General features: G+C 44.6%; 1 protein-coding gene across 1 annotated transcript in view; it reads right to left on the reverse strand.

Annotated features, from left to right (window-relative positions):
* Positions 1 to 20,280, reverse strand: part of Ccdc81 (coiled-coil domain containing 81) — a 32,405-nt gene extending 12,125 nt beyond the window's left edge. Inside the window, exons 1-9 of the mRNA XM_048435136.3 lie at positions 19,823 to 20,280; positions 12,668 to 12,729; positions 10,592 to 10,748; positions 6,935 to 7,191; positions 4,598 to 4,677; positions 3,614 to 3,735; positions 2,682 to 2,805; positions 1,154 to 1,244; positions 455 to 601 (exon numbers count right to left, since the gene is read on the reverse strand). Coding sequence (XP_048291093.1) covers positions 455 to 601; positions 1,154 to 1,244; positions 2,682 to 2,805; positions 3,614 to 3,735; positions 4,598 to 4,677; positions 6,935 to 7,191; positions 10,592 to 10,748; positions 12,668 to 12,729; positions 19,823 to 19,901 — 1,119 coding nt within the window. The 5' untranslated portion in view covers positions 19,902 to 20,280. The remainder of the gene's footprint in view (positions 1 to 454; positions 602 to 1,153; positions 1,245 to 2,681; positions 2,806 to 3,613; positions 3,736 to 4,597; positions 4,678 to 6,934; positions 7,192 to 10,591; positions 10,749 to 12,667; positions 12,730 to 19,822) is intronic.
* Positions 20,281 to 22,878: the final 2,598 nt, after the last annotated feature.

The following is a 22,878-nucleotide window of genomic DNA, read 5'->3' on the forward strand; positions in this document are numbered from 1 at the left end:
AACTTGGGTGGGAACTGAAGGCAGGAAGGAACTGAAGCAGAGACCACGGAGGAACGCTCCTTACTAGCTTACTCTCCACAGCTTGCTCAGTCTGCCTTATACAGCGCTGAACCATCAGCCCGGGACTGGCACTGCCTCCCGTGAACTGGACCCTTCCATATCATTCATTGATCGAGAACAAGCAGTATAGACTTGCCTGTGGACAAATCTCATGGAGGCATGCTCCCCATTAAAAGTCACTTTTATCAAGTTTGTATCAAGTTGCCATAAAACCAACCCACACACCACCTGCTTTAGCCCAGCTGCAAACGGATGATTAGATGTGTCACAGCGCAAGCATGCGCAGAATATATTCAGTTGAGCCTAAAAAGGACGACCCGTCGTCCCGCCGTCCCGCTGTCCCGCTGTCCCACAGCAAACCCTCTGCCAATAAGGCGATAAGGCGTAAGGCTACCTGGTTTTTAAAGAAAGCCTCCTGGTCTTTCAGAATTTGGTACTGCTGCATGAGCCGCTCGTCCTCCATCTCTCTCCTCCTCCTCTCGTCTCCATGGTACAGCGGGAAATTCCGCTGCGCTCGTTGCAAACACACATAGCACATTTCCTACCGTTCAGATTTCAGGACAAATCATACATTGTGTTTTTGTTTTTGTTTTTGTTTTTTGTCTTCATTTACTTTATTCCCTTTGCAAGCCTAAGACTGGGTATGTCAAGAAACGCGTTTTATAAAAGAACAGATTGCTGAAATATATTCTCTAATACGCAATTAGCAAAAGGAAGTTTACAAAATAAATCTGTTTATTCAGGCAGGTGGAATTACCGCTGCACTACCTCTGCCTTGACTGAATAACCTTCGTTCCTCTAAGAGGATAACTTACCCTTGGCGTGTGTCTAGATTTTCCTCTAGATTATAAGCCCTGGCCACCTCTACAGTGATAAAAAAGGATCTAATGAACTCCCAGAAGAGCTGAAAATTAGAAGGGATTTCCTAGCCCCTTTCTCTGAAGTAGGAGCTCTTGGTTAACAGGCAAATTTCAGTCCAGACACTCGAGTATGCCCATAGAGTATATTAAGGAGTGATTCCCAGAATTCTCTTGGAGAAACAAAAATCCGAGGATGACTCTGCCTGAGTTTGATTCAGTTGAAGGCACTGTACCTGTCCTGCCTTATTATGATCCTGGCACACCGGGGCAGGAGATGTCCTGGGCTTCTCGTTGTCATTCCTCTGACAACTTGGAGATGGTATACTTCAAAGACAATGGAACACAAATTAACCTTTAATAAATCTGGCCTCTGGAACAATGATCATGTTAAAGATTCTGTATATTGTGTGTGTGTGTGTGTGTGTGTGTGTGTGTGTGTGTAGATGTGTACATATGACAGAAGAGAGGCTTGAATCCTCTGGAGTTGGAGTTACAGACAATCGTGAGTCACCTGATTATGGGGGCTCGGAATGGAAGACAGGACCTCTGGAAGAATGGTAAATGCTCCTAACCTAGATCATATCCCTCCAGCCCCAGCAGAGTGATGATTTTAAAGACAAATGTAAACATAGAGAAAGAAGGACTGGGCATGGTAGCTCCTAAGGCAGAGGCAGGTAGATCTCTGTGAGCTTCAGGTTAACCTGATCTACAGAGCCAGAGCAGGACAACAGAGTTACACAACAGAGTGATCCTGTCTTAAAAATACAGAAAAAAAAAGCATCTCAATGGTTTCCTTTAAGTTAAGAGCGTGCACTCTGTCAGGGCCGGGTTTGACTTTGTTTTGTGCCTTGTGGGTACATGACATGGACAAACTATGTCCTCTTGGAAATCTTGTTACCACTTCTGTAAAATGGGGATAAATTCACTCATTTCATAAAAATATAATGCTTGTTTGCTGTGTGGTTCTTCCAGATGCAGGAACGCAGTGCAAACCAAACCCACGCGCACACCAGTCCCTATCCTCACGGGTGTATCATTCTAATGGGGATAGTCGGCTGGTAATAACTATGCATACTCTGTGGGAATCATAAAGACTATGCATGGAAGGAATGGAGTATTAAATCATAAATCAAAAGCTACAGGAAGGAACAACTCAGATGTCTCTTTGGGACCTCTAACAGGAGAAAATAGGAAAAAAATCATTAAAACATGGAGGAAAAAGAAACTAAGAACCAAGGATTGTCAACACAATCCTAACCCACTTGTTCAGTAAGAAGAATAACCCTTGTATATGACAGAGAACTTGCCCAAAGAATCGTTGCAGAACACACAGGAAGACAGCAAAAAGCAGATGTCAGAAACACTGGTGTGCCTGCCGGGCCTGTGTGGCAAACTCACATTCCACTCAGTGTCAATATAAAACTGCCATGTGCTTCCTCAGCACTCAGAAATCAACAGTGTCTGTAGAGCTGGGAAATCGTCTGTGAAAGCAGGCAGGCAGACGGAATTACCGCTGCGCTACCTCTGCCTCGGCTGAATAACCTTCCTTCCTCTAAGAGTATAGCTTACCCTTGGCGTGTGTCTAGATTTCCCTCTAGATTATAAGCCCTGACCACCTCTACAGTCCCCATCACCTCCCACATAGAAGGCTCTCGGTCATACCTAATAAAAGAACAAAAGGGTTACTAAGACGCCCTGTGTCATGGGAAGACTTCAAGATGATATTTAGTGAACTGCAACAGAAACAAAGTCGGGCCCTACTTTTCAGAGGTCACGGTCTTCCCACCGCTCCCGCCTCGCTCCAGCTTGTCCAGCAGGCTGACGCTTGTCACTTTGGCAGGAGAGATGGACTGCCTATCACGGTGTTTCTTGGGTGACGAGATCTCTAGAATAAATAACCAACACAAGTGACAGTCTCTTCGGTTTTCAAACCACTAAACAGAGAGCTAAGAAGACACATAAAATCTGACAGTTCTGTCCAAGGGCAAGTTTCCTGCAAGCTAGGCACCTTTCTTTAGTATCTCTTACTCTAATGGTACAGAACATGCCCTAGAGTTCACCGTGTACATCTGTGCTATTTACCAGGACCTGGTCGAGAACAGGAAGGCAGCCACCAAACAGATGGTAGTTTAAGAGGCTAAGGGTGGGGTAAGGCAAGGTACAGGGTTCCAAGAATAAAAAGCGTTCGTAAGAAAAAGAAAAAAAAAAAATACAGTGGCTACTTGTGAATCTAGAAGTTGTGGTCTGAATGTCAAATGTCCCCCCATAGACTTCTCTATTTGGACATTCGGTCCCAGTGGGTGACCCTGTTTGAGAAGGTGAAGAACCTTTAAGAAGGTGGGCCCTTGCTGGAAAAACAAATGAGTTGCTGAAGGTGAGCCTTGAGGTTTTACGGGGGGGGGGGGGGCTCCCCACTTCCTGGTCACTCTCTGCTTCCTGGCTCCAGATACATTGTGACCAGCTGGCCTCCCACACTTAGCCCCTGGGACCCAATCACAGGTCAGAGCAAAATACCCCTCCCCCCACCCCACCTCCCCTCCCGCCTTAAATCACTGCTTGTCAGTTTTTTCATGGCAACAAGGAATATAACTAATACACAAGCTTTATTTACTTTGAGCATATGAGTTCCTATGATACCACCCGGTTCCTAAGAGTCAAGAGGAACAGACGGTGCCCACAAACCACTGGCCTACCCCTGGCTCCATCCTCTTTGTCTGACGGGTCTTTCAACTTGATCTTCCTTGGTCTGTTCTCTCCACCTTCCTCAGCAATGACCTCCATGGCTGGTTTGTTCTCTGTCTCTTTGTGCTCAATCCTAAGAAGGAATCAAGAGGTTTGTCCTCTGCACGGGTCCTGCCCAGAGGACTGTGTGAACTCTCAGTTCTGGGAAGCCACCCATCACCTCTCCAACTTCACAACAAGCCTGCTTCCTTCAAGGGGGTGCAAGGCTTGCCTTGTGAAATAGGAGCATGAACTCCCTCTCTGGGAGGCCAAATCTGGGAGCCTACCCAAACCACATACCCTTGTACTGTGGGCCCCCGAAAGAACTTGATATAAAAAAATTGCTCATGGGGCTGGAGAGATGGCTCAGAGGTTAAGAGCACTGGCTGCTCTTCCAGAGGTCCTGAGCTCAATTCCCAGCAACCACAGGGTGGCTCACAACCATCTATGAGATCTGCTGCCCTCTTCTGGCATGCAGGCATAAGTGCAGACAGAACATTGTATACATAATAAATAAAAAATTTAAAAAAAGAAAAAAGAAAGAAAATGCTCGCACACCTCAACTTAAATTTTTTCCCTTGGTTTCAGTCTGAGGTTTCTGTCCTTTCTACATCAGTGGGAGATGTCTGTCTGCTTGAAGTCAGGAAACCATAGCCTGATAGAGTGCACCCCCAAATAACCATCTCCTTCCTCGTCTCCATTTCCTCATCCTCTCCCTACATAAAAATAACAAGCTATAAAGAGACAGTTTGTGAAGGGCTGTGGTGGTGGTGTGTGCAATAAACTCTTGGTGCTTATACAGAGATGGTAGAGAGGGAGAAGGAAAGAAAGGGAGTGAGAGAAACAGAGGGGAGACAGACAAGGAGAGAGAAGCAGGAAATTAGTTTGGAAAACAAATACTGTCCTATAAGCAAGGAGAGTAGGTGCCTGGATTAACCCCAGAGTATAACACTCACCTTGGAAAAGCCAGAGCACTGTTGGGACGCTTTCCAAAGCCCTCTCTGCTCGACAGCACTGAGTCCATGGTGCCAGGCCTCTGGAGGACAGAGATAAAGATCGCGCCTGAGCTGTGGGCCCGCCCCGCATGGACCAAGACAAGCAGGATGCCTCAACATTAGCCTGGACTGCTGAAGAGCAGTTCCACAGACGCTGCCTTTTCTCAGACCATGTCGGCTCTTTTGAAAATTGCCCTAAGAGTCCCCCAAGGTCCAAATGAGGAGCAGAAGGAGGAAGAACATGAAAAAGGAACTCAGGACCGCGAGGGGTGCGATCACCCACTGATACAAGGGGACTGATCTAATGAGAGTTCACCAAGGCCAGTTGACTGGGACTGAGCGAGCACGTGATCCAGCCAGATTCTCTGAATGAGGCCGGATTCTCTGAATGTGGCTGGCCCGGAGTCTTTCTGAAAAGCCATTGACAATGACACTGGGACTTGTTTCCTCTGCTGCATATACTGGATTTCTGGGATCCAGTCTGTTTGGATACTCACCTTCCTGGACCTGGAGGGAGGGGGGAGGATCTTGAACTTCCCACAGGGCGGGAGACCCTGACTGCTCTTGGGGATGGAGAGGGAGGAGAGGAGGGAGTGGAGGGAGTGGGAGGGGGTTGGGAGGAGGGGCGGAAATGGAGACTTTTGTATTTTAATAAACTTTGAGAAAAAAAAATTGCCCTAAGAGTTGAAACGACTTCTACACACCGTTGGAAAGCGAGCAAACATCCAGAAACCATCGGGAAATGAGCGCAGCTCGGACTTCACTCTTGGTCCACAGGACTCTCATATTAATTGGACAGTTCAGAGAAAGTCTCTAAAGTCACGTGGGCTTCCGTCCCCGGGCACATTGCTAGCTGCTACGTGTTCCCAGGCACTAGGTTTGTAGAGAGAGCAGCTGGAGCTGCCTCGCAGGGTTTTAATCTGATACTGTATGGAAACGTGCAGAGCATGCAACCAAGAGCTATTGTAGTTATCTCTTTATATAATAACCTCATTATTACCATTAACTAATATGTATGATTGTTTATGAATGAATTCTATAGCCTACAAAGGCTTTACAGAGAATCTCAAAGGGGCTAGAGAGATGACTCAGAGGTTAAAAGTGTTGATTGCTCTTCCAGAGGATCCGGGTTCAACTCTCAGCACCCACATGGCAGTTCACAACAGTCTATAACTCCTTCGGGAATTAAACATACATGTAGGCAAACACCAATGCACAGAAAATAAAAATAAATAAATTTAAAGAAAAAATCCAAAAAGCAGTGTTTTGGTTTTGGGTATGGTTTTGGTTTACCACCAAAATATGCACATAAAATTCCTAAGAGAAGCTATTTTCAGGATCATACACAGGTTTAAATTATAGGACATTTGTGGGTCAAACTGCCATTCCCCGCCATATTTAACGGTGTTTACAGAGGGAATGAGATGTCAAGGGGTGTCGATTAGCCCAGAATTCCAGGCTAAATTCACCAGTCAAGCCAGCTGCCCTGCAGCCTGTGTTCTCAGTCACCTAACAGGCTGTGTACATGGTGCCCCTGTCCACGAGAGCAAGGGACACAGCACACTAACACTTTAGAGTTCGGTGAACCGATACAACATTGGCTTCTCTTTAAACAGTGTCTAAAACTCAGCAGGATCCTCCACGGTTAGGAAGAAGGCAGCCACTTGGGTCCTTCTTCTAAATTTGCAGATTCTGCCCTGTGTTCTCAGTTTCTACTTCCCACACACTGGGTCAACACCTCCCTCAAACTCACAGAGATCTGCCTGTGTCTGCCTCCCAAGTGCTGGGATTAAAGGCGTGTATCACCATGCCTATTCTGAAAAGACTTTCTTAATGAAAGCACACCCACATTTGATTCAGAACCACCGACTGAAAAAAAAAAAGGGGTTGCGTGATGGTTAGTTTCAGTTGTCAGCTTGATCCTATTCAGAATTCCTGAGAAGACAAGTCTCCATGAGGGACTGTCTACTTCAAGTTGGCCTGTGGGCGTGGCTGTGGGCGTGGCTGTGGGCGTGTCCTGGGGAACTATCTCAATTGTCTTCATCCGTGTGAAAAGATGCAGGCTGAAAGTGGACAGCACCATTCCCTAGTTTTGGTCCCTGGATCACCCAGAGTGCAGATTGTGGATGTGGTGTCTTTAGCTGTTTTACGTTCCTGCCACCATGACAATCTTTACTCTGATGGACCGTCGCCTGGAAGACTGAGCTAACATAAACCCTTTTCAGTTGCTTTTTGCCGGGCTGTTTTATCACAACAACAGAAAACGAAACCAGGAAAGATTAGAAGCAAACAACTTACATTTGCCAGGGCTTTGGTCAAGGTGCCACTTCCATCCATCGAGCAAAGGAAGTCCTTGTAAAATTTCATCTTCACTTTGCTGTCTCTGATGGAAAGGACCCCAATTCCTTTGAATGTGAACTCCACGGTTTGTTTGACAGATATGGATCGCGATAAGAAAAGCAATGTCTCCCTGACGCATCCTTCAATCGTGTCCCTGTTAAATGGTCCCTCCAGGGATATCATGACAAAATTAAGTGGGACAACTGGGATATCACCTGGAGGAGAAAAAGACAGGGTGGGGAGAAGGAGGTTATACTAAAGACATATTGTGTACACTATTTTTACCTATACACTATTTTTACACTATATTTACACTATATTTACCTGACTAATATTAAAAAATAAAATTGTCCATATTTTCCCCCTATACTTGTACTATTATTGCAGATAATGACTATAATTGGTCATTAATAGATGCTAATTAGTACAATTTCACCTAAAAGTACAATGTATTTTGCTCATGCCAAAAGTAATTGACTATCTAAATAGTAAACAAGGATTTGGTTGTCCAGGGAACAGAGCAATGACAAACTTTCTTCTCATCGTTTTCTGGGGTTTTCAGCTCTTTCAGAACACTCTTCAGCAGTATTTATGAATGTCTTCTGGCTGACATCTCATCTTTGGGTAATTACAAATATTTGTGAATATTAAGTGTTTGAAGATAGCCATCTTATCCTTCGTGAAACTAAGTCTGATACAGAGGCATCAGACCAGACAAGACACTGAAAGCTTTCCTTCCCAGAGAGCTCACAAACGGCACGTTAAAGGAGCTCAGCTGTAGCAGCTTGAGAAAGCCGGGATCTAGTTGGCTACAGCTGATGATGTGGTTCTGCCAGGCCCACTGGTCAGAAAAAAAAGGACAACCAGCAGAGATGGAGATGACCATGACTGGAACAGCAGCAACGAGGCTCACTGGCAGAGGAACAAGACTTGGCATGGATTATTCTTTCAGACGCCCATCGCTGCTGAATGATGAGAATTAGCAGCTCTACCAGACGTGACGTACGCTGTATCAGCCAGTCTCCTGCACAATGAACAGGTTCCTTACCACCTCCCTCTGCTTCTTTTTGATGTGTGCTTCTTAAAGCAGAAAGTCAGACTGTCCACCTTCCCACAGCCCCTTGCGTCTCTGGGTTTTTTGTTGTTGTTGTTGTTGTTGGGTTTTTTTTGCCGTTTTTTTTCTCTTATATCCACAACCCCACTCTTGGTTCTCCGATTCCTCTTTGGTGTAGTGGCTTCTCTCTTCTGTTATTCCTTATACAGAGAGACTGGAGGGGTTGTTTTGGTTTTCATGCATGTTGATTCGGGAGGGTTTGTTTTCCCACTCTATCCTCACCTACTTCTTTCTGTCCTCTTCAAGATGATCTTATTCAAACCTAGATCTGTGTTCTCCACATCCCTTCTAAGCTCTGGGATCACCGCTCTCTACATATCGCTAGAGGAAAGCCAGATTCAACGTGTCTCCACAAGAGCTTGCTATGTGACCCATCACCAAGAGCATCCACTGTTCTCTAGCAGGAATCTGAGTTACTCCAGTAACTTCCTCCGTACTTACCTGGCCCCATACATAGCTCTCACCCTTCCTTCCTCCACACAAGCTTTTGATTTATTCCTCCAACTGGCTGTCATCCAAAGTGCTCCTCCTAAGCTAAAATCTGAACCAGTACCAAAAATGCACTGCTTCAAACCTCAGTGGTTCCCAATGCCCATGGATGATTCCTGATATCGCTATCACACAAGCGATCTTTGCCTACCATTTTTATCATAATCACACTGCAATCATCAATCCTGGCTACCCAGAAGGGCCAGGATGTTCCTAACAGGATTCACTCTGTCTCCTGGCCGTGAATTGTTCACACATTTCCTGAGATAAAACCCCACGGCTAGCTGGCCAAACCTCCCCAGATGGAGACAGGTATATTCTCCTGTAGACTGGCATCTTATTTGATCCAGTTCAGACCAAGGCTGCTTTCAAAGCACTCAATCCTGAGAGTTTCAAAGTCAGAGTCATGTCTTACTAATTACTGAAAGCCATTCTACAGTGTTGGGTTCGCTAGCTAGTTAATAACGACGAATTTTAACTCTAAATCTAAAATGTAAACAGAGTTGTTCTCTGGATCTACTTAATTCTAAAACTTCTACACCCTGTAAAAAAATGAGTTGTCGATCTAAATTGTTATTTAAGATTATGATGCAAGATCCAAAGTGGAAGAATAAACTCTTAATTCTAACACAAACATATTTTTGAAAAGAAACATAAAATTTTAGGTGGATGGCTGAAATCTTTTCAAACCCACCATATTGAATATATGCAAAGTAAATTATAACTTGGTTTTCGGTCTTGGTTTTTGGCGATTGTTTTTCCAGTATATGTTTGCTTGTTTGGTAGTTTTATTTTTTAAAAGGTAGTCTCACTCTGTGTGCCCAAGCAGCCTGGAGCTCACTGTATAACTCAGACTGGCCTCAAATTTGCAACAATCCTCCTGCCTCAGGCTTGCTAGTGCTGGGGTTACAGAAAGAGTCGCTGTGCCTGGACATTTGGCTTGCTTTCTCCTTTTCATAGAGCGCTACCCTGAAAATCAATTTTCTGGAGAGGTAACTAAAAGGAAAGTTAGAAACTTTTCACCTCTGCCACCGAGGGCAGACCATTTCTCTTTAGCCACTGGAGCCAATAAGGAAGGTAGACCTTGGAGCTGAGCCCTCAACCATACAGAGCCAGGCACCACTGTGTGGTGAAGCCCACACACTGAGGGTAGATGTAAGTGTGCAGATACGGCACTGGTTCTGTTTGCTTTGTTTATCACCGCAGCTCTAGAACCTACAGAGTTGGCCCTTGATGAACATTTGTAGAAGAATGGAAAGGAAAGGGAGGAAGGGTTGTCTTAAGATATGAAAAAAACCTATAAGCTAATATCCATTAAGAGCAGCACTATTAAATTTTAACTTTTAATAATTTATATCACATACATGTCAGAAAGACATTATTTTTCTCACAGATAACTGAACAATGGGTTTTTTCTCATTACTCAGAGACCCTAAATTAGATTTCCCTTATTTATGGCCACTTTCAGTTTCTTAGGCTCTGAAACAAGAGTATAAACCTGTAGGACTCTGTAGCATGACTTTTAAATGAACTCGGTCTTCCCATGCCTGCCTCTTAAGCTACTAGTGTCTAAAATGGACTCCAGGAGCTGGCAGGATGACTCATCAGGTAAGGGAATGTGCCACCAAGCCTGAGGTCCTGAGTTTAATCCCCAGGATCTACGTGGTGGAAGGACAGCAATGATGCCCCTAAGTTGACCTCTGACCTTCACATGCATCCTGCAGAACAAAACACACACACACACACACACACACACACACACACATAGACATACACATACACACACACACATACACACACATTGAAATATTTAAAATTTAGAAAGCAAACAAAATGAACTTCAGAAAGACTTTAACTCTTCCACCCTGGCTCCCCTTCTACAAAAGCACCATGTGGGACCTGAGTCTCTGAAACCAGAAATTAAGGCAGGGCTGGCCAAGGTTTACTCTATCTGTTTGTCTCCACAGGCCAACACACTTCTGGGGAAAATCTCAGCTGTTAAAACGATTTACCAGGAGAGAACACTTTGTTCTGCTTGAGTCCGTGAGTCTGCACTAACTTCTCCGCCATGATAAACACGGGCCTCTGCACTAGAATAAACTTGTGGTTCCCCACCTCGAGCTTCTGCCTCGTGAAGGTGAAAGTTCCGAGTCCGGAAATCTGAACTCCCTGAAAGGGAAAAAGAAGACAAGAAGAACAACACACACTCTTCCGTTAAAGAGTGAAGGGTTATAGCCATTCGGTCACCAAAAAGAAAGGGGACACTGGAGTTTACCGAGTAGTTCACATCAGCAGTCTCTGTGAGTTCTCTTAGATGTAGTATATCTGTGAAAATGCTAGGGGCACCATAGCTTTTAGAAATCCATAACAAATATTATTCTTGTCCTAAACTATATGACATAAATTCAACAATTTTCCATTTAATGAAATCCTTGTTTTTTTGTTCCCTCAAATTTTAGGTTCCCTATTTAAAGTCAGACGGCTCACTAATGGGAATGGGCAGTGGATGGTTGAATATGAGCAAGCGCAATCACGTGTGTAGCAAGCACGATCACGTGTGTAGCAAGCACAATCACGTGTGTAGCAAGCGTGATCACGTGTGTAGCAAGCGCGATCACGTGTGTAGCAAGCACGATCACGTGTGTAGCAAGCACGATCACGTGTGTAGCAAGCACAATCACGTGTGTAAGAAAATGTCTCCCTGAACAGAGCTTCTGCGTTAACTACTGAGAGGGGGTAAGGAGACAGGATGAAGTGGAGCCCGACACACCAGCACCAGGGAACCTCCTACAGTGTAACCTTGGCCACTGGGTAAATGCAAATGCCTCTGGATACCCTAAAGATGTCATATACCAACGGTTGCAAACTCAGATGTATAGGAACAGAAGGAAAAAAAAGCCAGGGAGTGAATGTGCACTGGCCAGGACACGCAGGCTTCATGTAAAGGGAAGAGCACCTCATGGCCTGCATCCATGACCACGTGCAAAAATGAGAGACAATAGCATTAAGCCTGTTGAGTTTTTTAAGAAAATGGCAAGAAAAATGCAAAGCTTCACAAATACTCTGCCAATTTTAAGTAATGATAAACAATTCAAATTCGCAAACCAGGCAAAATGAGTTTGAAGGGTTCATTCAGCCAGGGACTGCCACAGTTAGGACACGTGTGTAAATTATAAAGGGTCCACAAACTCCTAACTGCCTCCAAGCTCCGGCCAAAATCCTCACACGGTTCTACAGCATTTAAACCCAAGACTTGACCTGAAGAAATAGTCCAACCATAGGCAGTTTCTTATTTTGCACTAGCTGAATTTAGTTTCTGTATTTATACATTCCAATTAAGACTTATTCCCAGCAAAATGGCGGAACAAGTGTATCCCTCCCCACACCCATGCCGGGAGCTGACAGACTGGACCGCAAACAGACCTCGTCTAGTTTCCTTTACACAAACCCAGACCGAGCAGTCCTGCGTTCTCTGTCATTAAGAGAGCTACAAACGCGTTATCTCAGGATAACACCCAGCGTTCTCTGTCATTAAGAGAGCTACCAGAGTTTATCTCAGGATAACACCCAGCTTGCTACAAATTCTACGAGCATCAGAAAGTGCAAATAGAAAAGGAGTGATGGCGGGCAGTGGCCCACGCCTTTCATCCCAGCACTTGGGAGGCAGAAGCGGGTAGATCTCAGTGAGTTCAAGGGCAGCCTGGTCTACAGAGCGAGTTCCAGAACAGCCAGGGCAGTTACATAGAGAAACCCTGTCTCAAAAAAATAAATTAATTAATTAAAATTTAAAAATAAATAAATAAAGGGGGGACTGGAGAGATGGCACTGACTGCTCTTCCCAGCAACCGCGTGGTGGCTCACAGTCATCTGTAATGAGATCTGGCGCCCTCTTCTGGCCTGCAGGGATACATGCAGGCAGAGCGCTGTATACATAAATAAACAAACCTTTATTAAAAATAAAATAAAACACTAAAGGAGTGACAGCAGACCAGAATGGCCCTAAATCTGCTGCACTACTCCCAGCAAAAGTTCGCAAGTCTGCAGAAGACATACCTAACTGCCGTGCTGAGACAGGAGTGTAAACCTACCTTATGCATAGCTAGCTGCTTTTCCACAAATTCTGACACATTCCCCCAGATGGTAGAGACTTCTGAAATTCAAAGGAAAAGGAAAACAATCTATGTGAGCAAGCATGTAATAGTATTTTAACCCTAACAAGCAAAAGTATAACGATGAAAGGAATACATGGTAGTAACTTCTAAAGCATAGAGAACTAACAAATAAAATCATTCCCCAAAATTAATGTCCCTGCTGACAAAAGCTTATGCCTGTAAGCTCCGAAGACATGACTTCAATTACAGCAATAATGGTGTGGGGACTGTGGTACGCAGGAGCCCTAGGATGAATCTTCAGTACTATAACAAAAGGGTTGTGTAACTCAGTAGCAGAGTGCTTACCATGCACGAGGCCCTGCATTCAATCCTAAGGACTAAGTAGCAGTAATAACAGTGAAAATAATAATGTACAGGAAACCTCTCTATAATGAAGGGAAGTAAGTTATGTTTCTTTTTTTTAATTGTTTTTATTGAACTATATATTTTTCTCTACTCCCCTCCCTTCCTCTCCCCTTCCCTTGAACCCTTTTCCATGGTCCCTATGCTCCCAATTTACTGAGGAGATCTTGTGTTTTTCTACTTGGTCATGTTTCATTTGATCTTACACATGGATATAGTGATATTTTGTGTTTTTAAGAAATAAAGCTTGCCTGAAGATAAGAGGGCAGAGAGCTAAGCCACTAGAGGCCAGGAAGTGGCGGCTCACACTTTTAATCCCAGGAGATGGGCAGAGGGATCTCTGTGAGTTCAAGGCCACCCTGGGCTATGCAAGATTGAATCTGTCTAAAAGAGAAACAGAATTCACACAAAGGTGTGAACTTGAGATCCCAGCACTAGGGAGATGGAGACAGGAGTGATAAGGCTGGACAGAGAGAGGAATATAAGGCTCAGGAGACAGGAGCTCAGTGCAGTCTGAGGTCTGACGAGTCTGGAGATGCATCTGAGGACAGGATGGCCCCTTCAGTCTGAGCATTGGTAGAGGTAAAAGAATCCTCTAGTGTCTGGTTGTTCTGCTTCTCTGATCTTCAGCATTAGCCCCTGTATCTGACTCTGGGATTTCATTATTAATGCCAATTAGAATTCAGGCTACACATGGGGTGTTAGCCAACTATAATCTTTTTTTTTTTTTACTGACTCATTAAACCCCTATTCCTGCAGTGTTCAGTGTGGGTCACATGATTGATATGAGCACGAACTCATACCACCCCAGAGCATAAGGCCAAGGGCCACTGATGACCCGAAAGACTGCCTGTCTGCTCAGCACATTAACCGTCCCTGTGCATCGGCTTCTGTGAAATTCTCAAGTGCAGTGTTCATGCTCACTGGTAGAGACCAGCTGTCCCTCTCTCTGCTCTGTACGCTCCCTGGTCCTCCCAGTCTGCTGCTGCTAGTTTGTTATGTTCTGGAAACAACAAACATACTAACATATCCACAGTAGTAACTTATAAAAACTAACTATGGGTAGGGGCCCCAGACTCTGTCTTTGAATTAAGATATAGACTTCACAATTCTGCTTTGATCTGAAGGCTTTCTATATTTATTTTCTTGTACTGAGTTGAGTTCTCCTCCCTGTAACCCCAAAAAGCTACCAAAAAATAGTTATTAATGTTGATGTGAAAAGTGTGTGTAGTCTGGGCATGAGTCAGACTTAACAATACAGAAAATTATGTCTGTATTTACCTCACCATCCTAAGTCTAGTCATATATTATTGGTGACAATTTCTAATTTAGGAACTTTTTACAAATCAAGAAAGCTAAGTTTTAATTATTCAAATAAAAGACCAAGCAAGGTGACTTCTGCTGGACCGCCACCTGGGGACATGGAAGAAGCTAGCAACAAAAGGCCAGTTCTTCTATAACAATGCAAACTGGTATTTTTCTCTTAATGGATTAAACTGCTCACTAAAACAGGAAGATTGCAGTCTTTAATTCTGATGTCCCAGGGCTATAAAATACTTTTTACCAACAATGTGCCAGGGAACGGGCAAGTTTGATGGACAGAAAGTAGCCGTTGTTCTTATGAGCAACTTGGAACAAGTTTAACAGTGGATACTCACGTCCAGCAACATGAAGGCATCTCGCTGCAGTGAACACGGGCCCACTGTGAACTTTGCCTTCCTCCGACTGTAACCCACCCTACAGTAGTCACCCCTTCCCTCTTTACCCAATAGCCCAAAGGATTCTGCCCCTTACTGCTAAGAATGAAGAAAGACTGTCAAAGGCCAGGGGTGGTGCTGCACACTTTTAATCCCAGCACTTGAGAGGCAGAAGCAGATGGGTCTCTGAGTTTCGGGTCAGTCCAGTCTACCTAGAGAGTTCTAGGATAACCAGTGCTACATAGGATACCCTGCCTCAAAGAAGGAGGAGGAGGAGGAGGAGGAGGAGGAGGAGAAGGAGAAGGAGAAGAAGAAGAAGAAGAAGAAGAAGAAGAAGAAGAAGAAGAAGAAGAAGAAGAAGAAGAAGAAGAAGAGAAAAATAAAATGAAAGAGAAAGAAGGAAGGAAGGAAGGAAGGAAGGAAGGAAGGAAGGAAGGAAGAGAAAAAAGAGGGGAGAAGAGGAGGAAGGGATGGGGGAGGTCTGTCCCTTGTCTATCAGTCCCAACTATATAACTATATACTGAGTTTAAACCCTCATTGACACCATAAAAGTAATTAACTCACTAACAGAAATCTTATTATCCCTGTTTACACGGAGAAATTTCAGGATTACAACGTGGAAACTGACAATCTATGACTAGACATAACAGGCAGCTCAGACTTCAGGAAAATTATCTATACCAACGAGGAAATGATTTAACAAGGGCCAGGAGAAACTGTGTACTTTGTAACCAAACCCTGATGAAAAGTCTTGGATTTAACCGGGAGTCTGAGCCTGCTCTTTGTTCACTGAGATGAGGGATCGAAGCCGCTGTAATGGTTTATTCAATAGAGAAGGACAGGCAGAGTTACACAAAGGTAGAGTTAATTATTTAAACTGAAGTTTGGTATTTCTCCCTGGAGAAAGAGGCTTTCGGCCTCTGCAGTCCAATTAGAATAGATCTGTAAATGTTGCCTATCAGGATTTCTAAACCATTTGTTCTGACAACCAAGCTTTAGGCGGATTACCACTAAATCTCAGGATAAAAAATAATTTCAACCCCATCTAAAGATCAATTTAAATGTAACCCATGGCATCAGGCTAAAAAGGAAAAGTCTGATCATTTGACAAAATTCAGCACACAGAGAGGGACTCAGAAAACTAGTGTGTTCATTTACTTTGCTTAAGGACAATGAAATAGAGAAAAATAACGAAATGTGTTGAGCTCAGAGTTTTGGAGGTGTCCCGAGTTAAAGATCAGGCAGCTGTCCTTTGTGTGATGCTACATCATGGTGGGAATACTTCTGTGTGGAAGAGATGGTATGGCCAATTATGAAACCGGGGATAGGGGAGAAAAACAGAGAAAGGCTGGTGGTGTAGAATCCCAAGGGCACAACTTTAATGATCTTTTTAGGAGAACATTTTTCAAATGAGTTTGCCTTTTCATACGCTTGTGTTGGAACCCTTTGGAGTCCTGGCCTCCAGCTGCTCTTCCCTGCTAGTGATCTTTACTTTCCTCCTGATTTGAGTTACTGAAAGCTGTGTCAGAGTTGTTTACCAGCCCTGTTTCACGAGCACGTGTTGCCTTGGCCTTGAGGATCGGAGGATAAGGTTTTCACCTGTGGGCCCACTTGACTGTTGGGTATATAAGCCTCCGTGGTGCTATTGTGAAAAGGGCTTCTTACCAGTGACTAGAGGTCTGTGTCCCTGTCTCTTTGTGTCTTTGTATATTTTCAACCTCCAGTCCCTTGCCCGAAGCTCGGAAGCTCGTGAACTGTATGGCAGCGCATAGAGCGCAGACAGGCATGGTGCACTGCACCCCTGAGCCTCAAATGAGCTACTCCTTGGTCACCTTCTGTATTAACCCAGCCTAGAGTTTGCTTCGGCGATGAAATCTGTTATAGCAAATTCGAACTCTTCCTAGCTCTTTTGCTACGAAACTGGATGAGCTTTGCCTCATTTCTGCTTTATTCTTTTGTTCTTCGTCCTCACCATAAATCAAGCTAAAACCAGTGAATCATAACCACGGCAAAGCCTGGATGTTAGCCTACCTTAAAATCCTCTCCCCTGGGAGGGGGGTGGAGGAACTTGAACTTCCCACAGGGCAGGAAACCCTGACTGCTCTTAGGGATGGAGAGGGAGGAGGAGTGGGAGTGGGGGGAGTGGGAGGGTTTTGGGAGGGGGGGCGGAAATGGAAACTTTTATAATTTAATAAACTTTGAAAAAAAAATCCCCTCCCCTAAGTAAATCACTCTGATCTCCTTAAATTCACCCTTCCTCAGATCTTCAGCACATGGACAGAATACAACCACTTTTATTTTTCTAGAATTCAGTGCAAATGGTCTCTCACTCAGTTCCCGAGACGGTCTTGTTTCTCTTCTGAAATCTCGTGAGCAGTCTCGATCTTCCACATTCCTAGCCGCCACACTTTTGCTTTCTAACTCTCACCAGAATGACCCATTGAGCTCTAAAAACAGCATTTATTCTCGGGGCTTCTCTAGGCCACAGCTCAGAATTTTTCTCTGTGCCTCGCGAACCCAGTTCTAAAAGCTCTGTGCACCCCCACAGTCAGGGTTATTGCAACCGTGATCCAGTTCTCGGTATATCCTATACTCAACAAATAACCTAGGAAGGGAGGACTGTTTTGACTCAGGACATAGCCCATAAGACAAGGAAGGCACAATCACCATCATGCCTCAGGTTGTGATGGCAGGAGCCTCTCGTGTGACTCAGGAAGCAGAGAGCCCAGACTAGGCCATGCTATAACCCTCAAAAGAATGCTCCAATAACCAATCTTTGCCAACTAGGTCTCACAATGCCCCCAGATAGTGCCCCCCCCCTCACGCTAGACCTAAGCGTTCAAACATGTAAGCCCATGGGGGTCATTTAATTTAACAATTAAATCATAATTAGGTTAATAGAAAAAAAAGTGAGTTTTCTATTCAGTTGCAATGAATAAGGAGAACTTAAAAATTAAGCACACTGTAACATCAGAAGTCTTTAAAAATATGAAATACTTAGGTATAGATCTAAAATGTATATAGAACCTATGGGGAAATATTTACAAAACTGATGAAAGAAATCAAAGAGCTGTGTTAGAACATTTTGTGGATAATAAGGCTCAGTATTGTCAAAATCTTAGATTAGTACCATCTCAGCTTCCTAGCAAAGCATTTTTCACCTATAGACAGCCTCATTCTAAAGCTTACACAAAATAACCGACAAAATGTTAACAGGCAGGGCCTGAGAGTGCATGGTCCCAGCACTTGGGAAGCAGAGGCAGACAGAGCTCTGTGAGTGGGAGGTAACCCTTGTAAAGCGAGCCAGTTCTCGACCAGCTAGGGCTGCACAATGAGGCCCCCACGTAAGAGCACTAACGTAAACTACAGACTGCGTAAGCACGAAGTCAAAGTAGGCTCATCACCTTTAAAACTGTGCCACTCCAGTGGGGATGGTGAAATTTGGGGGTGCTGTGCATGTGTGAGTGTGTAAGAAATCTCTATGCCTTCCTCTTAACTTTTAAAATCAAATATTTAACAAAGTTAGCCGGGGATGCGGGGGGCTGGCTCACGCTTTTAATCCCGGCACTCAGGAGACAGAAACAAGCTTATTTCTGAGTTCAAGGCCAGGCTGCTCTACAGAGCGAGTTCCAGGACAGCCAGAAGTACACAGAGAAACCCTGCTTGAAAATCAAAGACAGATAGATAGATAGATAGATAGATAGATAGATAGATAGATAGATAGATAGATAGATACTATATATGTTAAATATACACATATTTTATTCTTCTTTTTTTTTTTCCAAGACAGGGTTTCTCTGTGTAGCTTTGGAGCCTGTCCTGGAACTCACTGTATAGACCAGGCTGGCCTCGAACTCACAGAGATCTGCCTGCCTCTGCCTCCCAAGTGCTGGAATTAAAGGAGTGCACCACCATCACCCAGCTAAATATGCATATATTTAACAAAAGTTCTTATTGTGGGTCCAAAGAGATAGCACAGCAGTTAAGAGCACTTACTGCTAGAAGAGAACCCAGGTTCAGCTCCCAGCGCCTAAGTCTGGCTTCTTGCAACTTCCTGTAACCGCCAGCTCCAAGGGACCTGACATGACATCATTTTTGTGACTTCCCCTGGCATACACACACACACACACACACACACACACACACACACACATTAAATAAATTTGTTTGTAAAGTTATTTTTTATCGTGTGCCTCCTCCTTGATAGCATTTAGTTCAAATATAAATTTACACCTATTTGTGTTTTGATTAGTGCGTATCTCTTTGTATTTTGATTAGTGTGTACTATTTGTGTTTTGATTAGTGTGTATCTCCCCACTGATTATAAATCGTTGGGGTTTTTAGTAACCATCAGTTCTCTAGGGCTCAGCGTACAGTAGGACTTCAAAATACTTAAAAGAATGGGTATGGAAAGAAGATAGAAAGTATCTCTAAAGTCATAAAACTATCTTCTATACTTCTTTCAAAAACTTGGCAGGAACAATTAGGAGTGATGCTTGGGAAACGAAAAAAGCAATACTTGTTCGTATTTATTTTGTGTGCTAAACAATCTCAATTATAATGGCTAATAGCAGCTTGCTTCTCTAGGGCGCCCTCCCGTGGACGGCCCCTATCACAGACAGATGCCAAAGCACTTTGGTGATGGGGTGGGGTGGTGCACTTTCCTAAGAAACTAGGCGAAAACACGGACTGTGTCTCGAACTGCCCTCTGAGTTTTCTATGAAAATTGTCTGTCGATAACATCACTTTTCATTAACACACCCACAAAACATCAAGGACAGTACATATATGTGTCCTGTGTCCAACTCTGAAAAGGAGTCATTCGGGACTCCAGTTGGATCACAAGGGTTCTCATCCACCCTAGAGGAGGTGGGGGAGCTTGCTTTCAGTACTTAATACTAATCAGGCCGTGTGTGAAATTTTTTTGTTTTTTAATGAAAATCCTGAGCCTAAGAAAACGACGCCGTGAGCTCTGAGTCACGTCTGAAGCACAGTAAGGTACATCCCCAAGCCCCCGCATTAAGTCGCTTACCCTCCTGGCTCAGCGAAGGCAGAGTGGGCAGCACCTGCCTGCACAGGTCCTGAAAAGCCGGGGCAATCCTGTCCAACATCTTCGGTCCCAGATGACTCCGTGGGGGGTCCTTGATGGACAGTCTCCTCTTTGTTATGTGGAGTTTGCACTAAAAGGATTTTCCCACCCTCCAGCCCTCTTTGCCCGGAATTTGGAGAGGTTCTTTGAAATCAAAAGTTGCTCTAAAAGTCTTGAAATGTATTTTTCCTTAAATAAACGTTCTTTGTGGCCGTCCCTCCCCCAGTGATCTGACTCGCTGATAACCTGTTCCCCCAACACAAAGCCAGAGCTCTGTCTCTCTTAAGACAGAAGTGCAAATCCGCGCCCATCCAAACAGCGAGGTCCTCGGGCGGACGGAGGCCTGGGGGTCGCTGAACTAAGAAGGCCTTAGGAAAGGAAGTGCTGAAAGCGTTGCTATGACGCGACAAAGACTGACTCGGTTGCTAGGGCCTCAAGGCCCGGCCCCCTAAGAGAATCCAGTTTCTAGGCTGCGCAAGAACTTAGGCAGAGACGCTAGAACGCAATTTAAAAAATAAAAAACAAAAACAAACAAAAAGAAAAAAAAACTTTATTCCTTCGCTTTTACCCAGGGCAGCGAGAAGACTTGGCCTTGAAGATGGCCAGATCGCAAGCTTCCAGAGCGACAGGTGGTGGGGTGGGGGTGAGGAGGGGGTTTGCATTTTGCCAACAGCCATGTAGGTTAGACTCTATGGATCTGACTGAGGATTTGAGTTTAGCTGAAATTTGTTTCTTGTCTTTGTTTTGTTTTGTTTCCAGACTCCTCTCTTAGGAAATGGAGGGCTGGAGAATAAAGGCAGAGCGTATGGGTTTACTCCCCTCCCCTCTTTATCCTCCTACCCTGTGGAGGAGGAAAATGGGACAAAACTACAGACCTCCTTGGTGTTCTCCCTCCTAAAAGTGCACACGTACACCCCACCCCACCCCACCCTCCACCCAGATGGAGCATTTATTTGAGTTGCTTCCATTTCTGGACGTAGGAATAATGCATTCTCTTACAGGCTTTTACATTCTTTGTTAATATATTCTCATCCCTGATGTGTGTATAACTCGGAGGACATTGGGGTCAAGGGAGAGGCACGTGACTGGTTTAGATAGTGCCAAGCACGTTTCCACGGCGGTTGTTGCTATGGAGAGGCAAGAGGAGCTGTTGGCATGTACCGTGGACAGAGGACAGCCGTGCTAGATCACCTGAAAGGGAAAAAGGGGTTGTTCCACGGCCACCGTTTTCAAACATCTCATCATGCAAACTCCAAAACCAAACAAGGAGGCTTTGCGCCTAGAACAAAGCTGCAACCCCTACGCTTGAGTCAGGCTGCATTCGTGATTATTATAGAGCTCTGCTTGTAATGGCATCATTATGGCCCCTCATAGTCGTACTTAGACACGACCTTAGTGTTCTTTTGCTGTGAAGAGACACCATGACCACAGCGGCTCTTATAAAGGAAAACATTGGATTGGGGTGCCTTGCGTTTTCAGAGGTTCAGCCCATCATCACCATGGTGCAACATGGCAGTGTGCAGGCAGACATGGTGCTGGGGAAGTAGTCAAGTGTCCGACATCTTGGCTTGCAAGCCACAGGAAGTGGACTGTCACACTGGGCAGTTTCATGAGCATAGCAGACCTCAAAGCCCGCCCCCACAGCGGCACACTTCCTCCAGCAAAGTCCAGAAGTACACAGACTAAACGACCTAAAATAAGTGGTATTGTTTCCATTATTTTCTGTACCGTGAGGAATTACTTACGTCAAAACCAGGCTCATACATGCATCCTACACCAAAATCCATCTTGTGTACACAGAGTAATTTTTTTTAAATATTTATTTATTTATTATGTGTACAATATTCTGTCTGTGTGTATGTCTGCAGGCCAGAAGAGGGCACCAGACCTCATTAAAGATGGTTGTGAGCCACCATGTGGTTGCTGGGAATTGAACTCAGGACCTTTGGAAGAGAAGGCAATGCTCTTAACCACTGAGCCATCTCTCCAGCCCCCAGAGTAATTTTTTTAAATCATTCAGATACTTAACTTTCTTCTCTTCTTTCTTGTTTCCTGGGGAAAGCTGCGCATTCCCAACATGCCAGGAGCACGTGCCACATCGAGTTCTCGGAAACGAAAACTAACTTGCTTTGCCCGTGCTCTGCAAAACCCTATTGCGAGAGCAAGATTAACTCAAGTAGAAAAGGTCGTCCAAAATCTAATTCTCGCCATCTGCCCTGAAAGCCCAACCAACTAGTTGAACTGAACTGACCCAGGCAGGACTGCCAGACAGCTGCAGTCTTCCATGTCCTGGAAAGGAAAAGTTTGTGTTAACAACTTGTACCTCTACCAAATCACTGATTAGGCAGAAGAGATTTAAAGAAAAAAAATTGCTTTAATACACACGGGTGTTTTGCCTGCACGTAGGTCTGCACAACATGCACATCTGGCATCCTTGGGGGACAAAAGGCATCAGACCCCCTGGAACTGGAGTTTACAGACACCTGTGGCTACTGCGTGAGTGTTAGGAACAGCAGTGCTAACCACTGAACCGTCTCCCCAGTCCCAGACCGATTTTGCCTAGGTGAGAACGAGTGGCTACATGACTGGAACAGACTCACTTGAGCTTTGGTTAGTTCTGCAGCTTAGGGAATCCAGGGCCCTGGCCACACATATACCGTGGAACAATCCCTCTGTCAACCATCTTGAAATCGGTTAGTATTTTCTGTCGAGCAGTTGGCGGCAGCAGCCACTCACTGTTGAGGTACACGGCTAACAATCATTTATTAGCAAGGATCGAGCACAATCACTGTACACATAGCTCAGGAACGAGGCTTCTGGCTGGAGAAAGCCAGAATAAAGAATAACTTGGGGGGGAAAAAAAGTCACCATATGCAAAGTCTTCCAAACTCTGACAAGAAATTACCAAAGAGCAGCGTTGCAGGGGAGCAGCTCAACTAGATCCTTGTTTCAAAAGACGGCAAACTGATCTCACACATAAATCTGCACAGGCTCATACT

This window comes from Myodes glareolus, chromosome 24 (assembly GCF_982192425.1).
Source record: "Myodes glareolus chromosome 24, mMyoGla1.1, whole genome shotgun sequence".
Taxonomy (NCBI): domain Eukaryota; kingdom Metazoa; phylum Chordata; class Mammalia; order Rodentia; family Cricetidae; genus Myodes; species Myodes glareolus.